This window comes from Scatophagus argus, chromosome 1, assembly GCF_020382885.2.
Source record: "Scatophagus argus isolate fScaArg1 chromosome 1, fScaArg1.pri, whole genome shotgun sequence".
Classification (NCBI taxonomy): domain Eukaryota; kingdom Metazoa; phylum Chordata; class Actinopteri; family Scatophagidae; genus Scatophagus; species Scatophagus argus.
In genome coordinates, this window is record NC_058493.1 from 21,967,471 (window position 1) to 21,995,440 (window position 27,970).

The 27,970-nt window shown below is 40.1% G+C and overlaps 2 protein-coding genes across 7 annotated transcripts; one reads left to right on the top strand and one right to left on the bottom strand.

Annotated features, from left to right (window-relative positions):
- Positions 1 to 388: 388 nt before the first annotated feature.
- LOC124060486 (interleukin-18 receptor accessory protein-like) lies at positions 389 to 18,139 on the bottom strand. Of its 4 annotated transcripts, none has more exons than XM_046391522.1 (19): positions 18,011 to 18,135; positions 14,717 to 14,846; positions 14,379 to 14,502; positions 11,199 to 11,457; positions 10,595 to 10,781; positions 10,318 to 10,462; positions 10,177 to 10,236; positions 9,956 to 10,079; positions 9,710 to 9,855; positions 4,449 to 4,505; positions 4,063 to 4,321; positions 2,967 to 3,153; positions 2,690 to 2,834; positions 2,536 to 2,598; positions 2,315 to 2,438; positions 2,050 to 2,195; positions 1,599 to 1,751; positions 1,360 to 1,512; positions 389 to 1,281 (listed from the first exon to the last, which is right to left on the bottom strand). In XM_046391522.1, exons 3-19 carry the CDS (start codon positions 14,431 to 14,433, stop codon positions 938 to 940), a joined length of 2,607 nt encoding a protein of 868 aa, XP_046247478.1. In that variant the 5' UTR covers positions 14,434 to 14,502; positions 14,717 to 14,846; positions 18,011 to 18,135; the 3' UTR covers positions 389 to 937. The 4 variants fall into 4 exon arrangements, with proteins under 4 accessions (XP_046247478.1, XP_046247487.1, XP_046247497.1 ...); XM_046391531.1 differs by having other exon boundaries at positions 14,717 to 14,808; positions 18,011 to 18,117; XM_046391541.1 differs by lacking the exon at positions 14,717 to 14,846 and having other exon boundaries at positions 18,011 to 18,139.
- Positions 17,077 to 27,135, top strand: LOC124060521 (coiled-coil domain-containing protein 81-like). 3 transcript variants are annotated; one of them, XM_046391620.1, is made up of 13 exons: positions 17,077 to 17,369; positions 18,278 to 18,352; positions 18,452 to 18,623; positions 19,094 to 19,208; positions 20,203 to 20,296; positions 20,483 to 20,629; positions 22,165 to 22,263; positions 23,143 to 23,312; positions 23,407 to 23,485; positions 24,772 to 24,882; positions 25,476 to 25,585; positions 25,665 to 25,790; positions 26,179 to 27,135. In XM_046391620.1, exons 2-13 carry the CDS (start codon positions 18,284 to 18,286, stop codon positions 26,315 to 26,317), a joined length of 1,431 nt encoding a protein of 476 aa, XP_046247576.1. In that variant the 5' UTR covers positions 17,077 to 17,369; positions 18,278 to 18,283; the 3' UTR covers positions 26,318 to 27,135. The 3 variants fall into 3 exon arrangements, with proteins under 3 accessions (XP_046247576.1, XP_046247559.1, XP_046247569.1); XM_046391603.1 differs by having other exon boundaries at positions 18,278 to 18,623; XM_046391613.1 differs by lacking the exon at positions 17,077 to 17,369 and having other exon boundaries at positions 18,017 to 18,352.
- The last annotated feature ends 835 nt before the right edge of the window (positions 27,136 to 27,970 follow it).

Sequence of the window (27,970 nt, forward strand, 5' to 3'; positions counted from 1 at the left end):
TCCTGACGCCTGCTGTGCATTCAATGCGCAGACATCAGCGCGGTATCAATGTGCTCATGTCAGTCTCAGAAATAAAACTTGTATTTCTTTATTTGGTTATTAAGACTGATTAGTTAGCAACTACACATCCATCATCAGACGTAAAGCAACTTCAGCGTTCATTTGGATTTGTGTTTCTGGCCACGTGACAAGTTTAAGACCAAGCTTCACTGGCATTTTGTTGGGTAGCTGTTAAAGACTACTGAACAAAATGCCAGTGAAGCTTGGACTTTAATGTGAACAACTTTTTCTGTCTACCCAGTTGGGTCACTAAATGGAAACTCAACCATGAATGTGTGCTATTATGTTGAAAAATACAGTTACTGAAACCAAATCAGAGTGCTTAAAGAGGCTGGATTCATTCACAGGGAGATTCGACATAAAACATATTAATGTAAAGTACTATAATTTAGTTTGTAGTACAATTCAAAGATATTTTTTGCCATAGCAGTAGCACATATTATGGTACAGCAACCAGGAAATGAACGATGACAGAAAGAATGACAGTTACTGCAGAGGTTGCATGTTCAAAAATAACCTCAGGAAGAACTTTCCCACAGAAAACCCACATACACATGAATGTATGTCATGAAATGTATAATGGCAAGGAAAAAGGAAAAAGGAAAAAGAAACATTTCATCTGTGATGATAATACCCATGTTTGACATATTCCAGTAGTAACAGTGTATCAACTGATGTGATTTTTCATTTATAGTCATGCTTACATTATATGTCTTTACAGTCACAGACAATTCAAGATGTTATAAAGAAAAATGAATTAAGTTAATGCAAATTCATTATTAAAAACACAGAATAAAGGCTGTAGATGACCTGAAAACAGATACAATACAGGCTAATAATTCTGACTTGGCTAAACACTTTACCATAATGCAACATCCTAGTTTGTCCTAAGCAAAAGCTTTATTTTCGGCACTGCCTCTGGAGGAGGAAGGTAATAGCGTAGCTGCTTACAGAAGGAAGAGGAGGGCGACATGGAACTTGTACCTTTCCAGGTGACACATTCTCCAGCCTCGGCCAGAAGCTGTAAGGTTTCTGGTAATGCACTTGATCTCAACACCTCTGTCGTCTCAGTTTTGATGAAAACCAAGCGAGTCTGACGATCCACAAGGGCTGCGTGGATTGCACTCAGCAGGCCAGATCCTGGACAAGAATCCGAAGAGGTGGGGACCAAAACCACAGCCCGGCTCTGGTTGATGCAGTCTAACACGGCGTCCGTAACAGCTGCAAGCAGCCAGAGGTCAGATTACTTCATTACTTCATCATGATTGACTTTCTTCAATGCGCATCTTAAATACATACCATTTCCTGGCAAGACATCACGATCAAAAAGACAGAGGCTGTAACCATATGTCTCTTCCAAAACAGTCATCAGCCATTTTCTGTCATGCTCATTTAGTCCTGCGTTCGCGTTGCTCTCGTAACACATCAGAAAAGCATCGTAGCTCTTTTCATCTGAGCAAACAACAGGAAACAACAACAGCTTTGTCACAGCACGAATAGGTTAACACATTAAATGGAGAAAAGAAAAAAAATATTACCTGAGGTGCCACGATAGCAACCAAGGGTGTCTCGCAGGAAAAGGGTGATGTGAATTTTGAACTTCACATAGATGACCACTGTAAGAGCCATCACTAACACAGTGCACGTGATGCCAACACCCAAGGAAATGTAGGAAGGAGAAGGAGGAGAAGCTGCAAGAGAAATAATGGGCAGAATAAATGTATTAAATAGACATTTAAATACTCATTAACAACTGGCTCAAATATACCGCTGACATGATGAGCTAGTTCATTGACAAGACAGTTGTCAAAAAGTTTCTTCTTTTTGAGACTAAATGACTAATTCGTTATTCCAAAAATAATGAACAGATAGAGCAAAAATTAAAATAATCCTGAGTTGCAGCCACATCAAAAAAGTACAGCCCGCAGGAGAGGTTTGAGGTTTAAGGTACTGAACAACACATCAGATCTTTGCATCTATCTTACATACGTTTTTGGACCAAGGTGATGGTGACAGAGCCTGAGGCTACATATGTAGACTCCAGTCTACAGCTGTAATTCTTTGATAGATCCTCTGCTGACACTTTTTTGAAGACTAGAGACACTTTCATGTGTATCTCGTCTTTATTATTTTGACTGGAAAAGAAAGGAAATAATGAGAGCAGAAGAGCATTAAGAAAGACAAGTTCCTCTGTATGCGTGTGTGTGTGGAGTCTTTATGTGGTCATGTGTGACATTTGCACAAAAGTGTTTACCGTGAGGAATTGTAGAAAACTGGTAAGCTGTCGTTAGTTTCCAGAAATGATGTCCCACTATGCCAGTACACCTCATCGAACTCCGAGTACAGAACAGCTTCGCAATCAATCACCAGTGGGGAGCCTAGAAAAGGCAGAGTTTACACAACATTTAAAAGTAGTACATTTGGAAAAGGAACAAATGCATGTATGTGCATCCACAATACAAGATTGAAGCTCACCCAATTCTACCTCCACTTTCCCAGTTTTTGGTGAGATGATCTTTGCAGATTGCTTAAATTTATCTGGGCAAAGAAAAGTTTAAACTTATCTTTTAAAAAAATGTGAACTTGCATGAAGATAAACAAACAAAAAAATAAATAAATTGGCACTTACCCTTTGGTTGGACATTGAGCACCACTGTAAAAGTCCTGTTATAGATTTGACCATGATACAGGTACGATCTGGTACAGGTGTAGACACCCTGGTCAGCCTGCTTCACACTTGGAAAGTAATAAGCTCTTGGCAATAATACACCCTCCTACAAGATGGAAAATTAGGATTTTTGAGCAAATCAATTCAATTGCAGATAATCATATCCAAAGTTCTTTTTCACGGTGCAGCTTCTTATTTCACAGTCACATCTCATTCACGCTCTGCTGAGTTTAAATACCTTGTGCCATATAATGGCATTCCTCGTAATATTCAGAGTATTGACAGCCGGTGTACATACATCAGGGCAATTCAACGTGCAGGAGTCTTGTGTATAACATGACTTAGTGTACGTGGTATTGTCTTCATACTCTTTGGTCAGCGTCGTGTACACCGTCAGCCCGAACCGGAAAAGTCTGCTGGAATTCCTGTCACATCATTAAAGAAAAGAGTTAGGGGAAGATTTCATGTTTAGATTTTAAATATTTTGCAGAGCCTCAGATTTTTTCTAGGTAAAAAAAAAAAGAAAAAAAAAAAGACTTGGATGAAGACACCAAGCCCCACTGCAAAAGTCCTGTTATAACTTTGATAAATTTGGTACAGGTGTCAGCACCTTGATCATTTTCCTCCACACTTGAGAAGCAAACAGCTTCCATCCTCCTACATGATGGAAAATGATGTTGGATTTTTAAGCACAACATGAATGACAATCAGTCCTAAAAGTAGCGAGAGCTGCAAATACCAACAAAATGGTGATTTTACTTTGGGGGAAAAGAGGCAAAGATATGCAGATATGAAAACCATATGGTTTGAAACATAGTCAGAAGATCACAACACTGCACCTCTGGAGTTTCACATATAGTGCAGTTGCTGGTAATATTCACGGTATTTATATGAGGTATATTTTCTTCAGAACAATCCAGTGTGCAGTACTCTTATGTGTTACATGTCTATGTTGTTCATACTGTCAGCCTGAACCAGGACTGTCTGCTGGCATTCCTATCACACCATTAAAGAACAGGTTGATATGAAAGCTTTAAGGTTTGCTCTCCAGCGGCTGTGTCAGCTTTATCAGCATCACACCAGTGAGAGCAGGTGTCTTCTGCAGACATGTCCAATGCACCGGTGATAATTAGCAACCTATCAGCATGATTTGTCTGAATGACTCACGGGTTAAAAATGCACATGCAGGAGATCCTCACACCGCATGTATCAAACTCAAATATGAGATTCTACACAGGGGAAATGTGTTGTGAGATATGCTAGTGAAAAGTCATTTTCAGGCATTAGGATATAAAATAAAGCCAGGATCATTGCAGAACTGAACTGGACTTTACCCCAGAGAGCAGGCGTAATTCCCCTGATGGTTTACAGAAACGCTGAGGATCACAAGACTTCTCCCATGAACCAACACTCCCTGCATCTGCCTCTGCTCCGCTGATGACATGCTGTCTGTCAGGTCTATCTTCCTCGTGGTGTTACTGGTCCAGACCACTTTGGCTTCACTATGATTAGACCTTCTGTCAAGAGGGCACTGCAGCGCCACCAACTCACCCGCCTTGATGTAAATCTGACTGGGTCTTTGGGAACACACATCTGCAAGTTAGTGTCACAAATATTAGTTAATATCATTATTGAATACTATTACACTGAAATGTAGCTGATTAAAAACAGTGGAATGCTGGCGTCCCACAGTCTGAGCGAGGCTTGCACACAAACTTACTGGCTGTAAACCTCTCTTTACATGGCGACCCATTAAAGTTGGGTTGAGTCCCAGTCTCTGTAAGGGGGAAGAAGCTTGAAAAAGCTCATTAAATAGTTGCGTACGTTTATTTACTGGTTATGTGGCTCTTGCTTCGAACCTGATAAAGTTGAGTGAATCTTACTGTTTGCACTTTATCACTTGTGTTATTTATTGGTTGTGAGGCTGCCACATCTCCCCAAGTTTACATTGATTAGTTGGATTATTGCTCTGCATTGAGCTCTAATATCTAACTCTATATCCTCCAGCATTCTAATAAAATGCAAATTTTCATTTTCAAACAGTCCTGTATTTAAAGCTAATAAGAAACCAAAAAAAAGCCTGAGACTGAAAAGGCTTTAATGTCATATCTGGCTAAAACATCCAGATTTTCTTTAACAATACTTTGTTAAATTTGAAAAACACTGCCTTCAGTATGGCTGCTGTGCATCTTTCTGTGTTATTCAGCACAAGTGCGGCGGGTGTGATCGAGGGGGGGCTCTTAACCACATCCTAATTTCTTGTTGTCTCCTAGTCTTGTGATTTCAGAGTAAAGAAAATTGGGTCAAGTTTGTAGAAGTCAGCTCTGGCCAGTGCACTAAAAGAAACAGACAGAGCTGTTCCTGTGTATTTGCACAAGGCCTGTGCAATATCTGTGATGATTTGCATGTTCCAATGCAGCACAGAGAAAAAATAAACAGCTGTTTTTCTGTAATAAGTTGTGATGTGACATTGATGTATCAGTATTTATAATACAGTATCATATCACATACCAGCCTGTGAAATTGGTAAATCTGTACCATCAGGGGACCTACTTTTACTCTTGGAACTTCAAGTAGGTCTAAATTTTGATGCCAATGTTGTTGTGCTTCTACTCGAGTAAAATTCTGAACACATAACTTTGACTTATAACTGAGTATTTCTACACTCCTGGTAGGCTAACGTGCAGGAAGACCCACAGATAAATCTGTGTTGAGTCCAAACTGCCGGGATTTCCACATGTTTAAGATTGAATTTAAAATCAGAGGACGTATGAAACACTGCATACATAAGTGCACGAAAATCTCTTCTATCTCATCTCTCTCTCTGTTCTGCTTTGGTTTCCTTCTTTGTTCTCAAATTTTTTCCTTTGTCCATCGAGATGTGCGTCACGGGTCACGTCTTCTCCTTTCTTTTTGTTTTATACTGCTGTCAAAACATAATGAAATGAAAACCTTTCGTTTAGCATCGTCTTACCTGTCAATGAGCTAAGGAGGAAAAACAGAGACACCACAAGTTTTTTCTGCATCACGATAAGCTGCAACACCGCACACTGGACACTCGGCGCCGTCAAAAACGCGTTAAATGATCCGTACATGCAGTTCTGCTGAACTGCTGGTGAACATTTCCCTAATCTTGTCAAAACCACAATCAGTGATGATGAATAACGAAACTAAAAAAGAGCGTAGTGTTCGCAGTGCAGTGTAGGCACCCCCTGAATCCTTCGCAAAGAAAAAAAAATATTCAGCTTATTACTATCATTACCACTAAATACTTATTTTTAGATTGCTGATTTACTTTCAAGACTTTCAAGTATCTTTCCCTCCATGACAAATAAAAAAATGAAACTTGATTTGAAACTTCATTGTAGTTTCATAAGCGAGGTATGAAACATTGCGCTCTGGAAAAGGGCAGGGAAATCCGCGTCGTTGCGCGTTCTGCGCAGGTGTTTAAGTTCCAGCTATAGAAACAACGTATTGACTAATTTGCTCCAAGTGATAGGGGATCCACCGAGAAGGACTGGAGACCTTCATCTTTTCTCGGCAGAAATTGGACATATGAGGTATACTATATGGACAAAAGTATTGGGACATCTGACTATTACACCAACAGGGACTTCAATGACATCACACTCTAAATACGCAGACACATTTGCGGCTATAACAGCTTCCAGTCTTCTTGGAAGGCTTTCCACAAGGTTTCGGAGTGTTTCTGTGGGTATTTCTGCCCATTCACATAGCATTTGTGAGGTCAAACACTGATGTTGGACCAAAAGGCCTGGCTCACAATCTCTGTTCCAGTTCATCCCAAAGGTGTTGGATGGCGTTGAGGTCAGGACTGTGTGTGTGGGTCAGTCAAGTTCTTCCACACCAAACTCATCCACCCATGTCTTTATGGACTTTGCTTTGTTTACTGGGGCACAGTCAAGCTGGAATAAAAAAGGACCTTCCCCAAATTGTTGCCACAAAGATGGAAGCATAGCATTGTCCAAAATGTCTTGGCATGCTAAAGTTTTAAGATTTCCCTTAAGGGGCTGAGCCCAACAATAGACTTGGGTAATTGTTGATTGTTTTCTATAACGAGTTACTGTTTAGCTACCAGGCTTATGAAAACTAGTCAAATAAAACTAATAAAATTGCTCTGGTTGAACTGGTAACAACACAGACATATCAGGTGAAAAGATCACCGGTGATCTTTTAGACACTGCTTCATTTTAAGTTGTGAAAAGCCAAAACCAAGGCTTTAAAGTAGTCAAGCAAGTTAGTGTTGGACTGTCAAACAGTCAGGGGACTCACAAGAGACACTTAGAGTTAGAGGCTGAGGTATTTTACACATGGGTCAAGTTCCAAACACACTGGATCCTACACTTCCTATAATGAAACTAGCAGCATCATTACAGGCTATTTTCAGAGGCTTGACTAAGATTAACCAGATCGACAGTCGACGTGCAAATAGATAGTCCCAGCAATAACGTGACCTTTATGTGCACAATCAGTTTTTCCATTTAAGAATAACAGGGTGGTTAACATGCTCATACTTCCCCTGCAATGTCTATGCACTGCCAAGACAAATGTGTTCTATAAACAGCAGCTTAGTGAACTAACTCACACTGACTTATCACTTGAATCTGTCGCTAACCTCAGCCTTGCAAAGTTGATAGTGAGTTTGAGATCATGGATTAGCTGTCCAGCCCACAATTTTACTGTTTTGATGCTCTCTTTCTGCTCTGAAAGTGAAGCCAACAGCAGAGAGACACCGAAAGCAAAGCTGGTGAAGACAGTGGAGAATGGCAGCTAAAGAGCCAGATATTTCCCTCTGGAGTTGGTCGAGACCAAAACAGAGATAAAAGAGGGTCAGTGTTGGACTTGTATTCACAAAATGGCCGTAAAAATCTCATCTCAAATTGTGTAAATAAGTGTATGTGTAAAGCAGTTTGTTAACATGTTTGCCATAATAACTTTAAAGATATGTCAATGTTTTGTGCTGCCCCCAAGAGGTCAAATTGGTTATTAGAGATTGAAAGTAATATATCCAAAGATTTTCATGAAATGAAAACCTGCCATTGATTTAGTCTGCATTTTTGAGCAATAGCTATTTAATAAATGACATTCTGTAATAAGTGTGAGGTGAGTTTTTAATGTTATGGTGGAGTCCACCATTTCCATGCTGGTTTTAATTTGGGAATCCATTATTAAACTCACTCTTTGCGGTTCACTCTCCTACAGTCATGTCAACTGTATGAAGTAACTGCTACTGCAAACCAAACATTTCCTTCTGCTGCTGCTTTACATCAAAAGTGTTCATCAGAGAGTGTCTTGTATTTCAGAAGAAGTCCAGGAAATCTATTTGTTCACTTCTTCATCTGCAAAACAGGACAACAGTCCTGTTGAGCGTGTCCCAGTTGGCAGATTCATATTTACTTTTTTAAAGAGATCGATGAAACATAGAGCAGACATAGTGACATGTTCAGGCCCACCGCCACAGCCTGGTGTGATCACAATATCAGACTTAACTTGTCTGACTAAATCAAGAGGCCGTGGAGGATTGAAACAGCTCAACATTCATTCTAATAACAATATAATAATAACAATAACTTTATTTATATAGCTCCTTTTAAAAAAACAAGTTCCCAAAGTGTTTAACAATCAGTTAAAAACAGAAACTATAAATCACACACAAGAGTGATATAGAAAGTAAATACAGAAAACTGACTGACAAAATGCAGGAAATTGAACATTCAAAAACATAGGAAAAAGGACGATAAAAAATATGGAAAATTAATTCACAATAAATGTAAGAAGTTGATTCATTACTGATCAGGCATTAAAGTAAAAGGCAGTGCAATAGGCCTGCATTCCGTTTCAAAGGAGTTCTTTGTAGCTGCACTTATGGATTCATCCACTAGGTGGCAGGAAAACATCATAAACTAACATTTAAACATGCCCTCATTCGTGAAGGTCCTTTTCTATTCCAGCATGACTGTGCCCCAGTGAACAAAGCAAGAGGTCCATAAAGACATGGGTGGATGAATTTGGTGTGGAAGAACTTGACTGGCCCACACAGAGTCCTGACCTCAATCCCACTGAACACCTGGACTGGAGATTGTGAGCCAACATCAATGTTTGACCTCACAAATGCTATGTGAATGGGCAAAAATACCCACAGAAACACTCCAAAATCTTATGGAAAGCCTTCCAAGAAGAGTGGAAGCTGTTATAGCTGCAAAGCTGTTTGTGTATTTAGAATGTGATGTAATTAAAGCCCCTGTCGATGTAATGGACAGATGTCCCAATAATTTTGTCTATATAGTGTACCTCCTATGTCCAATTTCTGCTGCAAAACATTACCTCGGTGGATCCCCTATCACTTGGAATAAATTAGTCAATACGTTGTTGCTATAGCTGGAACTTAAACACCTGTGCAAAATGTAGATAATTCTTTATTGACCGCCAGAGGGGAAATTTAGATGTTGTAGAACAGCAGAATAACAGAGAAGTTACAGATAAATAAGTCAAAAATAAATACTCTGTTATAAATGACATGATTTAAACACTTATCATCCTGACTAGGAGGTGGGCGATTCACAGCCTTCAGCCCTGCCAAGAAGCTGGCTTCAGATAATACACCAGATCTCAACCAGAAGGGCAGCACTGAGTGATAATTTTGGCCTTCACACAGATAGCTATTGTCAAAATAATCACTCCCACAATGCAGATGATACTTAACTCCGGAGAAAAGGCAGAAGGAGAAGAAGCTGCAAGAAAGAATACGTTTCTTAAATAGCAACATAAACGCTGGATCAAATATACTACTGAAATGATGAGTCAGTTAACTGACAAGTTGACTGGCAAAAAAAAGAAGAAAACATTTGAAATGTACACTAAGTTACTGAAAAAGTAAGTCCATCAAGGTGACCATCTGAAGAGGTTTGAGGTACTGAGGTACTGAACAACACATCAGATCTTTCCATCTATCTTACATACGTTTTTGGACCAAGGTGATGGTGACAGAGCCTGGGGCTACATATGCAGACTCCAGTCTACAGCTGTAATTCTTTGATAGATCCTCTGCTGACACTTTCTTGAAGATCAGAGATACTTTCATGTGTATCTCGTCTTTATTATTTTGACTGGAAAAGAAAGGAAATAATGAGAGCAGAAGAGCATTAAGAAAGACAAGTTCCTCTGTATGTGTGTGGTCATGTGTGACATTTGCACAAAAATGTTTACCGTGTAAGATTGTAGAAAACTGGTAAGCTGTCGTTAGTTTCCAGAAATGATGTCCCACTACGCCAGTACACCTCATCGAACTCCGAGTACAGAACAGCTTCGCAATCAATCACCAGTGGGGAGCCTAGAAAAGGCAGAGTTTACACAACATTTAAAAGTAGTACATTTGGAAAAGGAACAAATGCATGTATGTGCATCCACAATACAAGATTGAAGCTCACCCAATTCTACCTCCACTTTCCCAGTTTTTGGTGAGATGATCTTTGCAGATTGAAATTTTTCTGGGCAAAGAAAAGTTTAAACATATCTTTAAAAAAAAAGAACTTTCATGAAGATAAACACATGCAAAAATTGGCACTTACTCTTTGGTTGGACATTGAGCACCACTGTAAAAGTCCTGTTATAGATTTGACCATGATACAGGTACGATCTGGTACAGGTGTAGACACCCTGGTCAGCCTGCTTCACACTTGGAAAGTAATAAGCTCTTGGCAATAATACACCCTCCTACAAGATGGAAAATTAGGATTTTTGAGCAAATCAATTCAATTGTAGATAATCATATCCAAAGTTCTTTTTCACGGTGCAGCTTCTTATTTCACAGTCACATCTCATTCACGCTCTGCTGAGTTTAAATACCTTGTGCCATATAATGCCGTTGCTTGTAATATTCAGAGTATTGACAGCCGGTGTATTTACATCAGGGCAATTCAACGTGCAGGAGTTTTGTGTATAACATGACTTAGTGTACGTGGTCTTGTCTTCATACTCTTTGGTCAGTGTCGTGTATACCGTCAGCCTGAACCGGAAAAGTCTGCTGGAATTCCTGTCACATCATTAAAGAAAAGATTTATGTGAAGAGTTCATGTTTAGACTTTAAACATTTTGCAGAGGCTTAGATTGTGAACGACAGCTTTGAGGATCAATTATTCCTCTTGGTCACCATGTGACTACATCTCGGTAGTTTTAGCATTTGGCAAGAGCTTTAGATGTCCCAACACTAATCGCTGTTGGGATAAGAGATATTATCAATACCCGCTGATCCAAGTTCTAAGTCTTAATAGGAAGCGACATGTACAATAGTTGATTGTAAGGGTAAAAGGTGTTGCTGATCGACAATATTTCTGTCAAGAATGATCAAAAGTAATCAGAGGATAAAACTTGCTTTCATAACACAAAATTTAAACAGACATTAGGATATAAAATAAAGCCAGGATCATTGCAGAACTGAACTGGACTTTACCCCAGAGAGCAGGCGTAATTCCCCTGATGGTTTACAGAAACGCTGAGGATCACAAGACTTCTCCCATGAACCAACACTCCCTGCATCTGCCTCTGCTCCGCTGATGACATGCTGTCTGTCAGGTCTATCTTCCTCGTGGTGTTACTGGTCCAGATCACTTTGGCTTCACCATGATTAGACCTTCTGTCAAGAGGGCACCGCAGCGCCACCAACTCACCCGCCTTGATGTAAATCTGACTGGGTCTTTGGGAACACACATCTGCAAATGAGTGTCACAAATATTAGTTTAGTTTAGTGTAGGGAAGGTCGTTCCAAAACTGAGGGGCTCTGACAGCAAAAGCCTGGTCACCTTTAGTTTTTAACCTTCACTTTGGAACCAGCAGAAGGTCCCCACTCAAGGTTCTCATAGGCTGGCTCACAGGAGGGTCAAAACTCTGTTATAAAACTTGGAGCCAGAACCAGACGTGCTTTAAAAGTGATCAGTAAAATCTTAAAATCAATTCTAAAATGAACTGGCAGCCAGTTAAGGGAGGCTGGGATGAGTTGATGTGGTGTCGTCTGTTAAAACTGGTGATAAGACTTTGAGACTTGACTTTGAGTGTGCCACTATATCTTCTAAGCAGTGTAGTGAGATTTTCTTAAAATGACTAAAAAAGCAGTGTATATCCCTGTGGGTATGTAAAATCCAATCAGGTGGTTTTATTAGATTTCTGATGTTAGTGACTTTCTGGCTAAAGTGGGAGTGAGATGTATTGCACAGCTCCTCCGATGGTATGGTATTGTTGTTAATCGGAGGTTTGAAAATCTGCCAAAACAAAAACCAGTGTTGCACCCAGAGCTCACATACAAAATGATGTTTGCAGAAGATTTTAACATTTCAAAACTCTGAAACTGTATACTTAAAAACAGCAAGGGTGCAACAAGAGGTTTGAATCTCTGAAAATGTGAAGCTGAAACTCTGTAATATGCATGTTGCACTTATGAAAAATAAAAATTCAAAGTACAAAATTATGCTCGCAGAGATTCAAACTTTTTTTCTGACTTTCAAAATACTTTTCAAGGTTTCAAAACTTATTTTCAGACTTCCAAAACTTTATTTCAGGTTTTAAATGTTCAAACACTGACTTTAAAGGTTTCAAAACGTTTTCTTTCGGTTTCAGATTATGGCAGGATTCTAATCCCATACTATGGGACAATAAAAACACAGAGAGGGGTAGTGGTGACCGAATCAATGACTTGATTGGTGACTTGATGAATAAAATCCTGGGATTTGAACGATTATTTAAAATTACGTTGGAGAAAAATGACGCTCTGGCCTCTTTAACTGTTCTTGATAAGATTTCATTTTTTCATGCCATCTCTGATAAAATACCTGAAGTCTTGTTTTTTGTTTTCTTTTTTTTTTTTTTGATTTACGTTTCTATATCCTTCTTAAACTTTGGTGGATTCATCCAACCAGGGCTGTGATGATTTTGCCGATGTTTTAACTTTAGAAGGAGCTATGGAGTCTAGGATAGACTGACAGGCGCAGTTAAAAAAGGAGACCAGCTCCTCTGTGTTAAAATCTGGATTAAAATTATTTAGAAGAGAGCTCAGAGAACAAGCTAGCAGATTTAGAGTTAAAAACCGGGCAATGGATCGGTGTGGAGTGGGTAGGGAGTTGCTGAGTGAAAATGACACTGAACAGAACTGCTTCATGGTCAGACACACAGATATCCTTGATGTCAAAGTTTGAAAGACTGAAAAGTCCAGATCAAGAGTGTGACCTTTCAAATGAGTTCTGCTTCCAGCAATCAGTGCATCCTCATTCTTGCGTAACTCTTGGCAAGACGGAGGATGAAATCATTTCCCAAAATGGCAAACCTTACGGTGCTTTTAATAACAACATGTTTATTTATGTTCTGAGTACAAAGATCATAGTATTAGTCACTCAGTGTGAAACTACACCGGGATCTTTGAGGATTCACCACCCAGAAATATTCTAATCAGTGCGTCATGACATCTGACATGAGTCACAACTACGTGGGCTGTTGACATTTTTCTTGCGCGCGTGTGAATCAGCATGTTACTTACTATCATAACACTTGTAATCAATTTGTAATTTAACATGTGATTTTTTTTAACAATCAGTCACTGTAGGCAGAAAGGGATGTTCACGGACGTTTGTTCCCGAATTCAAGATTTGAACTTAAACAAATTTCATTACCTTTTCTTTTATTAGATGCTTTTCGGTCACATCAAACTGACCATAGTCCATCACCTTTAGGTGTGTTATTATTACACAAGTATTATTATAACTCAGTTACAGTGGTGGAAGAAGTACTCAGATCCTTTAAAAATCAGGGTTTCTACAGTGTTCACCAAATTCAACATTTTAAGAATTTTTTTAATACCAAATAGAGCACACTGTGATACCTTTTTCATGATCAAACCAGTATGGTCATTAAGCCCTACAATTCTTTAGTAGTAAGTACATGAATTTATTGAGATTTCTTTAGCTTTTTTGTCAGTGCTTCCCAGTGGTATACAGCCATCATTCCTAATGATGTACCTGGACCCAGATAAGTAGTGTAAAGTTAATTAACAATTATGTTATGAGTTTTTTTGCTGTTGTTTTTTTTTTTTTAACTTCTTTTTATTCCTAACTTTTAGAGGTTCAAACTCCTGTTTATATTGAAGCACATAAGTCAAGGGCTGAAGCACTCATTATACATGAAATTGTCACAATGTGTCAGCGACAAATTATTAGATTGATACTGATGCAACAAGTGGCATTTTACTGTAGTTGGCCGAGGGCCAGCTAGTTGAAAAGGTAATACTGGATATTTTTTGGATATATATTTTTTATGTATCTATTAAGTACAGCAGTCAAAAAGATAAAAAAAAAAAAGAAGCAATGAAATAAAAACTATAACTTCTTTTGACAAGTGGTACAGTTGAAGTGAATTTATCATAAAATGCTACCCAGATCAGAAGTAAAGTGTAAGTAGGTCAAAACTCTACTTAAATTCAACCCTATTAAGTTGCTTTCCACCACTGAATATTTATTCATTTAAATCACGTGGGACTATAAATTCAATAACACCTAATGAAGCTAAGAGATTTACCCACAAGTCAGTCTGTTTAACTGCCATTTATAACTATATAACTAATATTGTGATGAAGTAGTGAGTCTCGTACCTGTCATTAGTGTCAGGAGGACGAGCAGAAGAAGCGGCGGTATTTTGACAGTCATCGTGGTGACGGCTCACACCAGGTCGTGTCCTCTGGGATCAGACGGCCCATTTTATCTGCGCCGCCTGGCCTGCATAATTCCATCGAATCAAAACGTTAACACTTTGAAACCGAAAGTTAAATGTGAAACGCAACCGAAATCCCTCAGAGGACCCCTCTGAGGTCAATAGACCGGAGAGCGAACAGCGTTAAGAAACATTTCCCGTTTGTGTTTATGGTTCAGATAACCGCTCATTTTCATGCATTTACGTGAAGGATGTAAATAAGTTTACCAGATATCTTACCAGAAATTAACAAGGGCCGGTGGTGGAGCAGGAGGTGGAGAAAGAGTGCTAAGGTAGAAGGAAGAGATGGCACGTCGATTCCCAAAAAGAGGCTCGGGGACAAGGAATTTGACTCCGGTTAGACTTTGCTCTCGAGTACAAAAACAAACATATATACAATAAGATAAAGATAAAAAATAGAACAAATACTATATGCAATAGCAGTGAATCTGTGGAGTAGTGCAATGCCAGTGTAGGTAGACTAGGATTTAAATACATCCTTAGTAGTGTTAACCCTTAAAAACCCAGACCCATTTTTCTGTCTAGAAAATTATGGGGGATATGAGACAGATCAGATGGTTCATATGTAACACATTTCTGAAGTTGTTATGGAAAAAGTACATCCCCGTGACAAAGATCTATAATATTACATATACACCATATGGACATATGTATTGGGACACCTGACTATTACTCAAACAGGGACTTTAATGACATCTAACTTCATAGACAGCTTTGCAGCTATAACACCGTCCACTCTTCTGGGAAGACTTTCTTCAAAATCCTCAAGTGTTTCTGTGGGAATTTGTGCCCATTCATGTAGAGCGTTTGTTAGGTCAGGCGCTGACGTTCCAATTTCTGTTACAGTTCGTCCCAAAGGTATTCAGTGGGGTTGCTGTCTTTATGGACCTCTTGCTTTGTGCACAGGGGGTACAGTCATACTGGAATAGAAAAGGGCCTTCACCAACTGTTACCACAAAGTTGGAAGCATAGCATTGTCCAAAATATCTTGGTATGCTGAAGCATTAAGGCTTAAGGACTCTGAGGCGTGCAGGTTGTATCACAGCTGACCCTTCTCACCCTGGACACAGCCACTTTGAGAAACTCCCTTCAGGCAGGAGGTTACGGTACATTCGGACCAAAACCTCACACCACAAGAACCGCTTCTTCCCCTCTGCTGTTGGACTGTTGAACACCAATTGTCTAACATGCTGCCCTGCACTTTAGTTACTTCAGTACAGGAACTGATTACTACTCATGTCATTATCCACCTGCTGTTCATTTGCACTGTTTACCTCACCCACTTGCACTATACTTCAACCCTGCACTACCTCATTTTTGGACTACCTCCAGAATCGTATTTATTTTACTTATCTTATTTTATTTTGTTTTACCTTATTCTATTTTATTTTATTTTATTCTACTATTATATGTTACTCGTTACGTTCTATGTATGCACCAATCACCAAGACAAATTCCTAGGAATGTGAAACCTCTTCACTTACAATGGCAATAAAGACGTTTCTGATTCTGATTCCTTCACTGGAAGGAAGGGACTGAGCCCAAACCCTGAAAAACAGCCTTATAAAGAGGTGCGTCTGGATGAAACTGTACTTATACAGGCCGGTCCTTTACACCAAACACCTGATAAGATAAGATAAGATAAGATAAGATAAGATAAGATAAGATAAGATAAGATAAGATAAGATAAGATAAGAACTTTATTGGGAATTGTTGTGCCAGGGTTGCAGTACAAAGAGACAAACGAAAGTGTCAAGTAATCACACAAAATATAAAATAACAGAGTAATATAAAAATATCTGAGTAGTATAAAAAATTAACAGAGTATATACATGACATAGGTAACGGCGGATAAGGTGCAGATACAATCTTAAAGTGTTGATAGTCGTGATAGTTGTATTGTCCTATGTGGGGAAAAGGGATGAGTTGAAGAGTTTGATAGCCACAGGGAGGAAGGACTTCCTATGGCGTTCTGTACAGGAACCCCCTGAACCCACTGTTTCATACTCACGCTTCCTTCTAACCAAGAATGTACTAACCCTTCTTCTATAGAAATCTGAGTTCTCTGGAGATGATTAACAGTTCAGAAATGAAAGACATTTCAAAAAAACGATCATTATTACAAAATTTATGTTCATACTCTTTCAGGCTTGAAAGTTATTGAAATAAAACAAGAGGGGGAAAAAGTATTTGGCTGAACTGGTAAACATATCATGTGAAAAAATGACCAGTGATGAGTTTACATTTCCATACAGTAAAGGGAGTCACATGAGACAGAATGGGGCTGAGGTATTTTAGCCACAAGAATGAATCAGGTTCTGAAAAACGCAGGATTCAATGCTGTCCCATAATGCATCATCACTAACATCATCATCATGGGTTTTTTTTTTTTTTTTTTGGTCCTGTCTTGACTTGACACGGCAAACCCACAGCAGGCATGTAGGCTATCACGTATTAAGTGCTACTCCCCATATAATTGTCGTAATCATTGTTGTTGCTATGAAAATATTGTGAATGAATGAATGAATGAATGAATGAATGAAATCTTCATAACATCTTCATAGATGAAACATGAACTCGTAAAGTCCGCTTTGTTGTAGTTTCGCGTCATCTGCAGTGACACAGAAACAGAGGCACCGTGACGCACGGCCGCGCTCTGGAAACATGGATGCGTGCCTTGCGGGTGTGCATTGCTAAGCGCAACAGAACAAGCAGGACAAATCCATAAGGCTTCTTAGCCCAGAGAAATGTCTTTAGGCTTCATCCTGTGAGTATTTATCGGACGGTTTAGTAGAGATGACTGACAAACTGCAGCCGGTGGCAAAAGCAGACAGACGGACTCTACCGACTCTCTCCGAGCTCTCTGAAAACGGTCGGACAAAAACTTTTCTTTAAAACCTGTGACACCTGTGTGTCTTTAGCTGTTCATTCACCTGCTGGTAGTTCTTATTCTAATAAACTGCGCATGTCTCACCAACGACCTCTCCATGTAACCAAACTTCATGTGTTTTTCAGATATTAACTGTATCTATCTATCTATCTAAAACTGACTAATTGATTTACTAATTGAGTTACATATACTACACAATCATCTCTGCACTAATGAAAATACACACATAGTAATTTGGATTTGAATTCTATAGGTCATTAAAACATCCAGTGTGTAGGATTTTGGCACAGGAATGGAATAATAATTTTCATAATTATGTTTTCATTAGTGAATAATAACCTGAAACTAAGAATCAATGTGTTTTTATTATCATCAGCCTCATCCACAGAGGCTGTCATGTTTTCACTGTAGCCTCAAATAGACAAACCCAATACTGGCTCTATAAATGGCTATCTCATTGCATTTTAATGGCCACCATAGAGGATGGTGAAACAGGGGTGTTCATTTGGTTGCAGTCTGCAACCATGCCACTAGATGGCACTAAATCCTACGCACTGCACCTTTAACAAAAGAATGATAACGATTTGCGTGTGTGTGTGTGTCCCTTGTAGCAACACACTTACCAGTGGTGCAGCTGAACTTTGCAGCTGTGTCGCAAGAGACTCCTTTCGGTCGGGACGTAGTGGAGGGCTGCGTTAGGGAAACTCTTCTGCTTCTCTTCAGAGCTTTGGCCTCCGAGCAAAACGTGTTCCTCACTTTGCAGGGAATAGGAGTTTTGTACTTTAAGAACAACATGGTGGCGCACTTTCTCACACTGTATTTTAATATGACTTACATTGTTATGGACAAGGACTGCTGTTTTATTATTTGTTATTATTTGTTATTCAAAGGTGTGGATGAAGTTCAACAGAGATTTTATTAATGCCATGGATGGAACTGGGAGGCTGCTGTTAGCCTTTAACAATGTGCGTATAAAGAAATCCATATATGCATGCATGTTACAGTATATAATGAATGTACAGTTTAAGTATTCCTACAGATTACTGGTACATTTGCCTCTCCAGAGACCTGGAAGCAGTGTCTCTTTACTGTCTGACGGATTGTCCAGGCTTCAGAAGCCACAGACTGCCAACCCCGTCACCCTGCCAACTGTCTGCTCTCCTCAGCCAGACAACAAAGCTGGTGACAAAGATATGTGGAGCTTGTCACCAGCTCCAGACCAGAGGAATGCAGGAGGTGAAAGCGCTTTTTGCACAAGGCTGTCAATATGGGATCTGATAGCATCTTAATGAGTCTAAATTAAGCAATGATACAAATCCAAACCCTTTTCAAATATTTCATCAACGTGCTATAAAGAAAACAAGACATTTAAAAAACAAAATCTTCCACTTCTAATCTCACTCATTAACACATTATATCTCGTGCGAAAAAAAGAAGCATAAAGTTGACAATTTGAGGTTTTATGGGAGAAGCCAAAGCACTTCTTGGTGTGAGATGTGTCTGTCTGTACGTTCAGGCCAGCTGCGTTCTACAAGACTTTATGCTAAGCTAAAAGTTTCCTTTCTACAGCATCTAGGATAAAGCTCACCGAAATCAATCACTGTTTAAAACTAAATTAATAGTCAGTAATGATAAATTTAGAGCCAAGTAAGTGCAGTTATGTTTAGGAACAGTGAACCTACTCAGAGTATTGTGTGTCTCTACAGAAGTTCCCCAACAGAGAAAATCTAAATCCCATCAGACACTGCAGCCCGTCAAGATGAAAGCTGTCGGCCTGTCCAAAGCACCAAATCCGAAACCCCCAACAGAGGTCACAGACAAGTACTGTACACAAAGACGCACACACACAGACATGCACATGAACTCTCTATGGAGATGCTTGCAGTGCACGGAGCTGTTGTTTGCAGGTAGATGAGTCAGTGAGAGCTGAGAGCTCAGTGGTGGTCTTATATTGTTACTGCCCAAGGCAGTGGCCAGCTCCATAAATGATGTACAACTTCCTGTGGGACAGATTCCTCCTCTGTCATTACCTCCCTGTACTGTGAGCATCCACACACACACACACACACACACACACACACACACACACAGAGTCGTGTTTCCATTGCTTTTGGGGACATTACATAGACTTGCATTCATTTCCTGAAGACTTAACCGCCACCTGACCATAACAACATTACTTGCCTAATCCTAGCCCTTACCTTAACCTAACACTAACCTATAAACAGGTTTTGTCCCCACAACTACAGAAATACTCCACGCACACACACACACACACGCACACGCCGGTTCAGAGTGGGCTGATAGCTCGGCCTCTGACATTATTGATTGCAGCTTCTTCGCATCCAACCCTGTCAGATCGCATGGGGCTATTAAAACGTCAACATGAAAAATCAAATTAGCTCATCAGGTATAACCAGCAGCGCTGAGAGAGAGGGATAAGCCAACCCTCATGGTGTAAAGTTGCATTACCATAACAGCAGTGTTTCAGAAATTACTTTTAACTTGGAGGCCAATAAGAAACATGTAGAAAATCGGAGCTCTATTGATATTGCACCAAATCCGACCCTGCAGATCCCCAGCAGCACACAAAAATAGGTGTGAAACAAATCACATGAACAGCTCTTGATAAATGGAGGACAGACTGAGAATAGTTGCTTTATAGTTAGATGAATTGAACTGAATTCAAATTTCTTATGCACAAGGAAACTGTACACTGGTTCAATAAGCAACATTACTGTAGTAGGATTACACCAAACTGCTCATTCTCTTTATGTACAGTATACAGTAGTAAAGAATATGTCTCCCCTCCAAGGCCCACCACCTCCATCTCACATCCAGAAGTCACACCCAAACTGGAGGAACCTCGAGTGAGTGTCAGCTGTTCTGACCACATGCGTGCTGGACAGGTGAGTTTGTGTGTGTAGGTGACAATAAAAATTTCTGACTTCAAGTGGAGCACTCACCTCTGTGTGCTGTCGAGCTGTTCCTGTCTGAACAGAACACGAAACACAAAAATGTGTTCTCGATTATTTATATCCTAATGCCTGTGAGAAAGGTCATCTTTAACTGTCAGTTTCCTGTGGCCTTCATAGGAGCTGTGTTACCTGTGTATGCAGCGGGCCCAAAGAAATATTCCAGTCTACCTGAGGGAGCAGAAGCAGACAGAAGAGAAAGTTCAGGAGAAACTTTTACTGCTCGAAGAACAACAGAGAGATAAGCAGTACATGGACAAAGAACAGGTGTGTGTATGCATGCATGTGTTTGAGTACTTTTATGACGACAAGTCCTGCACTGATTCACAGACATTAGCTGTAAGCTAGTTAGAGATGAATGCTGTATATGTGGGAATGTGCCCCTAACATTTGTTAATTAACTTGCAGCTGAAACCGATGGGAATGTGATCGTAAGCTCATAAGTTAAAGTTTTGACTAAAAATACATTTTGACCTGACGATGGCGCTGAATGAAGCGTGACCAGAGTTGTTACAGTTGATGCCTCAAGAACATACAGAAGTACTGGGATACCTGACTATTACACCAACATGGAGTTTAGTGGCATTACTTTCTAAACACACAGACAGCTTTGCAGCTACAACAGCTTCCACTCTTCTGTGACGGCTTTCCACAAGATTTTGGAGTGTTTCTGTGGGAATTTTTGTCAATTTGTGCAGTAGAGCTTTTGTGAGGTCAGGCACTGATGTTGGACCAAAAGACCTGGTTCACAATCTCCGTTCCAGTTCATCCCGAATGTGTTGGATGGGGTTGAGGTCAGGACTCTGTGTGGGCCAGTCAAGTTCTTCCACACCAAACTTATCCAACCATGTCTTTATGGACCTCTTGCTTTGTTCACTGAGGTGCAGTCATGCTGCAATAGAAAAGGACCTTCCCCAAACTGTTGCCACAAAGTTGGAAGCATAGCATTGTCCAAAATGTCTTGGTATGCTGAAGCATTAATATTTCCCTTCACAGGAAGTAAGTGGCGCATCCCAGTCCCTGAAAAACAGCCCCATAAAGAGGCATGTCTGGATACGTTTGTCTATATAGTGTATGCAAATATTTGAACCAAATAGCAATCCATACAAAATGGTGGATGAACCCGCAGACCAACTGACCAACAGACCTAACAACATTAACATGTTAAATGCTTGAATAAATAGACATATCCTCTTGGCCGCTTTTAAATATCGCTATCATGCTGTCCACCACAGGTGACTCAAGTGGATTTGAGAATGCTCTGGGGATTTTTTTTTTGGTGGTTTCTTTTAATCAAGAAAAAAAAAAAAAAGGGAATCATCATACATCAGAAAGCAACCCAAACCCGACCACAAGCAAAGTATTTGTTCCACACGAGCAGAGGCAGAAGTGAGATAACAAAACGTCAAGTCAAGACAAAGTAAAAACTGCAATAAAAATGACCATACCAACAAAAAGGGAAATAAAACCCAAAACCTTTAACAATTGAAAAGTTAAAAGTGGATCCAGATGAGCTGAAGCCAGAGAGTTATCCTCTTTACAGCAATGGGAAAGAAGTGAGGAACATGTGGGATATTATAATCCAAAATGAAATCAAGTGTCTTGCCTGTTGTTTTTGCCAACTTTACATCATGGTTCAATAAAACAGCCTGAACAACAGACCACAATGTCCCTAAGAATCGATTAAAAGGCCTCTGCAAAAGGACAAATTTTGTCCCCTGTGTGTATGATATGTTCTGCTCTCGCTGTCTTTTCTTTTCAGTCAATATGATCAAGTGTGTCTTTGTGTGTTCGTCTGGCAGGCAAAGCTGGATGAGCAACGTGAGCACGCGAAGCAGTTTGCTACATTCAACACGCTAATGTCTGAGAAGAAAAAGAAGACACGCTGTCCTCTCTTCCCTGTGAGTAGAACCTGGAAATTACCAGCTGTAACTCAGAATATTTCAGTGCAGGGAGCTAATACTTCTTGAGCAGCTAGTTTACAATGAGTCCAACAATAGAGCAACCTTTGCTGCGGGGTTTCAGTTCCGTGACTTCCTGTTTTGTTTTGGAGCTCACCTCGTCATGCGTCATGTTTGCATTACATTTCCATTCTTTGTCTTTTTCCCACCTTTTGATTTGTCCCGCTGATTTTCTCCTGTTGCTCATGTGTGTTTCCTCCTGAGTGTATTTAGCTTTTGTGCTCCTTCCTCAGTTCGTATTTAGCACCTTGTGTATTGTACATACCAGCTTTTTCCCTGGTGTTTACTCTTTGTGTATTTTTGTATCTTTGTTCCTGATTTTTGGACTTTGAATTCCTTGCCAGCTTCACTTGGATATGGTTTACCAGTTTGGACTAACCATCCAGTTCCTGGTGATTAAATCTGTCTCTGAATACGCTGTGCCTCAGTGTTTGCATCTGGGTTCTTAACTTCATTGTATCCTCTCCACACAAGCGTGACAGTCTTTGCCAGTGTCATAGCATAAAGTTAGAATACCATTATGCTTTTTAGTGTAAACTCACATAAATTTACACTCTGGACATCCTGTGAATCATTTCTGTGTGTGAAAGCACTTGGGCACTGACAATGAAACTATTCTAATTATTATCTACCTGAACTCTTCTGTTTTTTTCCTCAGTATTTTGGTTCATTTTCAAAAAAGAAATAACATTTATGGAACCTTTAAATTAAGAGGTAAAAATGAAACACCAAAGTATGGTTTTCATTTTTGTGCTACCATATCATTTGCAAAGGCCTTCATCCTTTCAAGTGTTAATTGTCTGGGCTGCTTGTGTTTAGACATCGTTTATTTTCCCGGCTCGGCCCCTCACTCCAGTCAGGAGGATTCAGCAGCATCGTTACATGAGAGAGCTTCAGAGCCAGATAGAGAGCCAGCGGCAAAACGAGGCTCGAGATCAGCAGAACCGTCTCCTCATGGAGTGCCTAGACCAGGACCAGCTGGTCCAAGAGTGAGTCTGTAACAGCGCTACTGCTCAGGCATTTCAAATAATTATCTCTTGTCATAACTCAGTGCAACCTGTGATGTGTGCGTGTGTGTTTTAGGATGAATCTGCAGAAGGCTCAGCAGCTCCAGCAGAAACATGAGAAAATGAAGCATTACAAAAAGGCTCTGGACACTCAGGCAAGAAAATACCTCACCAAGCTGACTTTCTGACTTTTTTTCTGACCTTTTGCAACGGAAAGTGAGAATATTTTTGTAGTGTTTCTATGCTAGTGCAAATGTGCGGCACAAGCAGTGATCTAGAGATGAGATAGTCCTTTATCGACTCCCAGAGGTTAAATTCAAGAAAAGTGACAATATGGATGCAGAAGTGAGTAAAGTGCCTCATATTAGTTCAGTCAAACCGACTACTTTCAGATTTATTTGTCTGAGAACATCAAAGATGATTTTCAATATTTTGAGTAAAACAGTTGTGACTAATAAAAGAGGAGGTCTGTGCAGATCGCTGCTGTCTTGTGCCTATTACCTCCCATGCAGTCTGCATGAGTTGGACTAGCTTGGACTCGAATTGCAAAAGAGAGGTTGTCAAACTAAGCTGTGATGTCGTATGTAAGTAGGCGGCAAAAGACCGTTGGATGTCATGATTATGGATGTCAAACTGTGCTGTTGTTCACGTTAAGGAAGGTTGCAGGTCAAAGGAAGGCAGCAGAGCAAGACTACCGCCCATCCTGCCAGTCAAGACCCTGACTGGCAGTTTGCCCAGACAAACTACCACAAGCCGGTTTTACAAGTTTTACACACGCACATGCATGCACACATATTTACAAGCCACAGCAAAGCTTATTTAACTGTAGGGATTAGCTAAAACATCAGAAATCCGTTCTAGTATCGGGAGGCGAACTCACGAAGGTACTCCAGGTTTCCGTGCTCTGTCACAGAAAGTATCAGGTTAACATTAAATACTGCCTTAAAAATGATCTCAGGTACTGTTGCATTGTTGTTGTTGTTTTAATTTGATAAAAACAAAATACCATCCTTTGCAAATGCAGTTTTACATATTAAGTGTTCCCGAGCCTGAGTAAAAACCACACGACACACACCTATCACCTCAGTGATAGTGAAGCCGTGAACCAGTGAAATGCTGCTACCAGGCGCTTGGCGAGCATACCTCAGCTCCCTCAGTCTTTCACTGTTCCTGTCCCAACAGGTTTGAAATGTGGCTCGTAAGCACAGAGGGTTTACATCCATGCCAGCTATTCTTTTGGTGGATCAAAATGATGTTGGTGTCCCATGTTCAGCATGCACAGGTGTTGTGTATGCCTCTTCTCCAAAATAAAAGTCATGCATTTATTCTAGAGAAGAGGAGAACATCTTTTACAGAATTTCATCTGGCCCAGGACATGTTTTATGCCATGGTCAGTATTATGGCAACCTCACAGCTGAACTGAATACACTCTGTCCTTTAGGTGGGAGATAAGAAGTGCACAGACCCTCCGGAGTTTCAGCCTGACAACAACTGGTTGAACCGCTGTGAGACAGCAGCCAAAAACGCAGAGAGCCGTCAGAGGGCGCAGAAGGTCACCTCTGTTTCTTACTGCCGCCATAAACTTGGCTTCTCAGTTGAAATGTCATGCAGTAGGGAGCAATAACCACAGTCTCAGTGATCTGATTATATTATAAGTCACTACTGGTTGTTGTGCTAAAGGAGGTACTCAGATCTTTTTAAAGGTAGTAAAACATGGTGTGAAAATGTTTTGTAGCACATAAAGTTCCCGCATTAAATAAGCAATATCAATTTGCACAAACATCAATTTGTCTCATGTTGCAGCTGGATGAGGTGTTGCAAATCCTAACTACTTTACCCACAGCAGGGTACCTTACACTTTAAAAGTGCATCATATTTTATTTGACGAGTCTTTGCTTTGTATGTAAAATATTAACCCGCAAAATAACTTCTAAGTACAATTTTCCCTTATGAAATGTTGATGTTACATAAAATGTAAATACTTAAGACTAATACAAGTGCCTCAGAATTGTAGTGAAGTACAGTACCTAAGTAAAAGTACTTAGTTATTTTCCATCCGTTCACAAATATTCTCAGACCTGTTACACTTTTGAATCGGTCTCCTACTTACTGAAGCTGATGGGACGTTTCTCCGTACGCTTGCAGCTCTTACAGATAAATTTCACTTCTGCCACTCAGAGGAAGAAGGAAGGACTGCACAAGCGCCAGGAACAGCTGGAGAAAGAGAAAGAGATTCTGAAACACAACAAGGCAGAGTGAGTTAAGAGATGGTGAAATGAAAGAAATGGATAACAGTGAGGAGGTGGAAACTATGGTGGTATGTTCTCTGTCCAGGTTAATAGTTGACTGCATGAATCGCTTTGAGAAGAAGAGGGACATCAGTAAGTCACTACAGGACGAGTGGAGCCGCAGTGTGAAGCTCAAACACCAACGAGAGGAAGAGGAGAGGCGCTTCCTGAGGTGTGTGGATGCCTTGAGCCTCCATCAGCATTTAACTGTGCCTTTACTCACTGACTCATGCACACACACAGTAAAGTCTGGCACTAAAGTCTCGTTACATCCCAGTAAATGTTCCAGAAAGTCAGACATGATATCTACAACACCACAAGTCCCAGCTTGAGAAATTAGAGTGGCTTGATTTAAGTTAAAAATCTTAACTTAAAACTACAACATACTGCAACATATTGGTTTAACTTTGACCAAATTCTCACCTGACTTTTGAGAGTCATCTCATCTGATTATGACGTACTGTCCCTCGTTACTGACTGACACCATGTGACCACATCATTCACGCAGGACGACTCGATTTCCTGGTCATTAATGCATCCCTCTGTGCTTTACTCTGCAGGTCTGCTGGTCAGCTCCTGGTAGACAAGCTCGCGCAGTACAATCGCTGCTGCCAGTGTAAGAGGAGGACCACCAACTGTGGAGAGACGAGCATCTGGAAAGACTCTCGTTACCTCTCTGGCTCCCAGTTCATGATCTGATGAAGCCTACAGCAGCACTTCAGCATCAGTACCTCAGAACCTTAACTCATTGTGTGACAGTCATAAGATGAAAAAAAAAATAATAATAATAAGCTAAGCATGTGTGAACTTGGATGTTTTGATGCTGTGTGCTAGTCTCTGTTTTAATGTGATTTATTCTAGCTACACTCCTAAGTAAGGCTTTGGAGTTCATGATTGTTTTGCTATTCTCATATTTCCTCTAGTTTGTTGTTTTTGCTATTTGTATGCCCCACAGTTGTGTTTCGATGAAATGATCAGCAGCTGATATGTAGCTTATCAAAAGGTTGGTGTGAGGTGGAGATTGTGACTGTTTAGTTCGGATTCGTACTCGTTGACAGGATGGTACAACTTTGTAAGGTGATGATTGTTAGCTGAACAGAAGAAATACTGCGCTGTGATGCAAATCTACCAGGAATGTGAGGTTGCATGAATTTGATAGGTCAGTGTTGCTGTGTTGAAGTTGGAGGAAACGTTGTGTCTGTTGACTTGACCTCAGTAAAAAAAACGGAAGCCAAGCAAAGTATCTTCATGCAGAAAATTCTAATAATTTCCTGCAAAACATTTAAAACAATAATCCTCTTTTTGGCTTTACTGGCACACCTGCTGTGACTGTACTTTTTTTTCTTTGTGTTTTAGAGATGTAGCCTATCCTCATTGAAATGTCAAAGAACAACAAGACCTTTGTTATTTGTTGAGTTGTGTCTCTATTCAAACCCAGAGAAATCTGTGATTTAATCACAGTAATTTAATCACAGCGTGTTTCGTTTGGTCGCCTGTCGCTTTAAGTTCCAGGAGAATATCAGAAAGTGAGGAAGGAAATCCATGAAGGCAGCTAAACGCAATGTGAATGAAACTTTTAAACATTACCTCGAGCATGAACATTTCTGAACTGGACATGTAAGATAGCTTTTCATCTGCAATTGTAGTAGAGTACATCGTCGCAATTACTAAAGTAAGCTCAATAAAGGTGGTTTGATGACAGTCGTGACTTTGGTGGTATTTACTTGCTTTGGGCGCCCACGAGCACCCACGTTATTGTGTAAAGTTAGCTGACTGTAAAACATGTTTCTGCCTATGAAGTAACAATATACGTAGCTGGTAACATAAAACTGAAAGCCTCACATTGTGGGTACACTGGTAAAGAAAGTCAAGAAAGTGTTTGCTGTGTTTGTTCTTGTCTGTGGACTTTACATGCTTTGAAGGGTGGCTGTCCCATATCTGACCCTGACAGAGAAGCACAGAGATGAAAAGCAAGGGGGGGTCCCAGCAGGGTCCCACATTTCTGAAGACTGATGAGAGGAAAACACAAATTGTCATAAATAATTTTGTGTTTCTCCATAAATTATTATGTTGAAAACAAATGGGAGCACGGTCAAAGTGGGGAAAATAAAACAAGATGAGGCTGAAAGAAGGTATGTGACTTTGATATGGGAGGGTGGGTTCATGCAGTGGGGAGTTTAAATAGAAGATAAATGTGTTGTAGGATCATGATGATGTTTTGGCTGAGGTCCCAGATTTCTGTGAAGCCAGAACTCCCTTAATGAGCTCATGGAGGCATTTCGAAGGCCTTTGTACAGAAACAGATGCACAATTAACTGCCCCAGCCACACACTATGGTTGATTAATTTACTA

Excerpts from the sequence above, each read along its gene's own strand:
- LOC124060486 (XM_046391541.1), bottom strand. The coding sequence starts at position 14,433 with ATGACTGTCAAAATACCGCCGCTTCTTCTGCTCGTCCTCCTGACACTA. Across the intron at positions 2,835-2,966 it reads ATGCCATTATATGGCACAAG|GAGGGTGTATTATTGCCAAG; the intron begins GTATTTAAACTC and ends TCCATCTTGTAG. Across the intron at positions 2,196-2,314 it reads GTTTTCTACAATTCCTCACG|TCAAAATAATAAAGACGAGA; the intron begins GTAAACACTTTT and ends TTTCTTTTCCAG.
- LOC124060521 (XM_046391603.1), top strand. The coding sequence starts at position 18,284 with ATGAAGTTCAACAGAGATTTTATTAATGCCATGGATGGAACTGGGAGG. Across the intron at positions 24,883-25,475 it reads GCCGTCAGAGGGCGCAGAAG|CTCTTACAGATAAATTTCAC; the intron begins GTCACCTCTGTT and ends GTACGCTTGCAG. Across the intron at positions 25,791-26,178 it reads GAGGAGAGGCGCTTCCTGAG|GTCTGCTGGTCAGCTCCTGG; the intron begins GTGTGTGGATGC and ends TTTACTCTGCAG.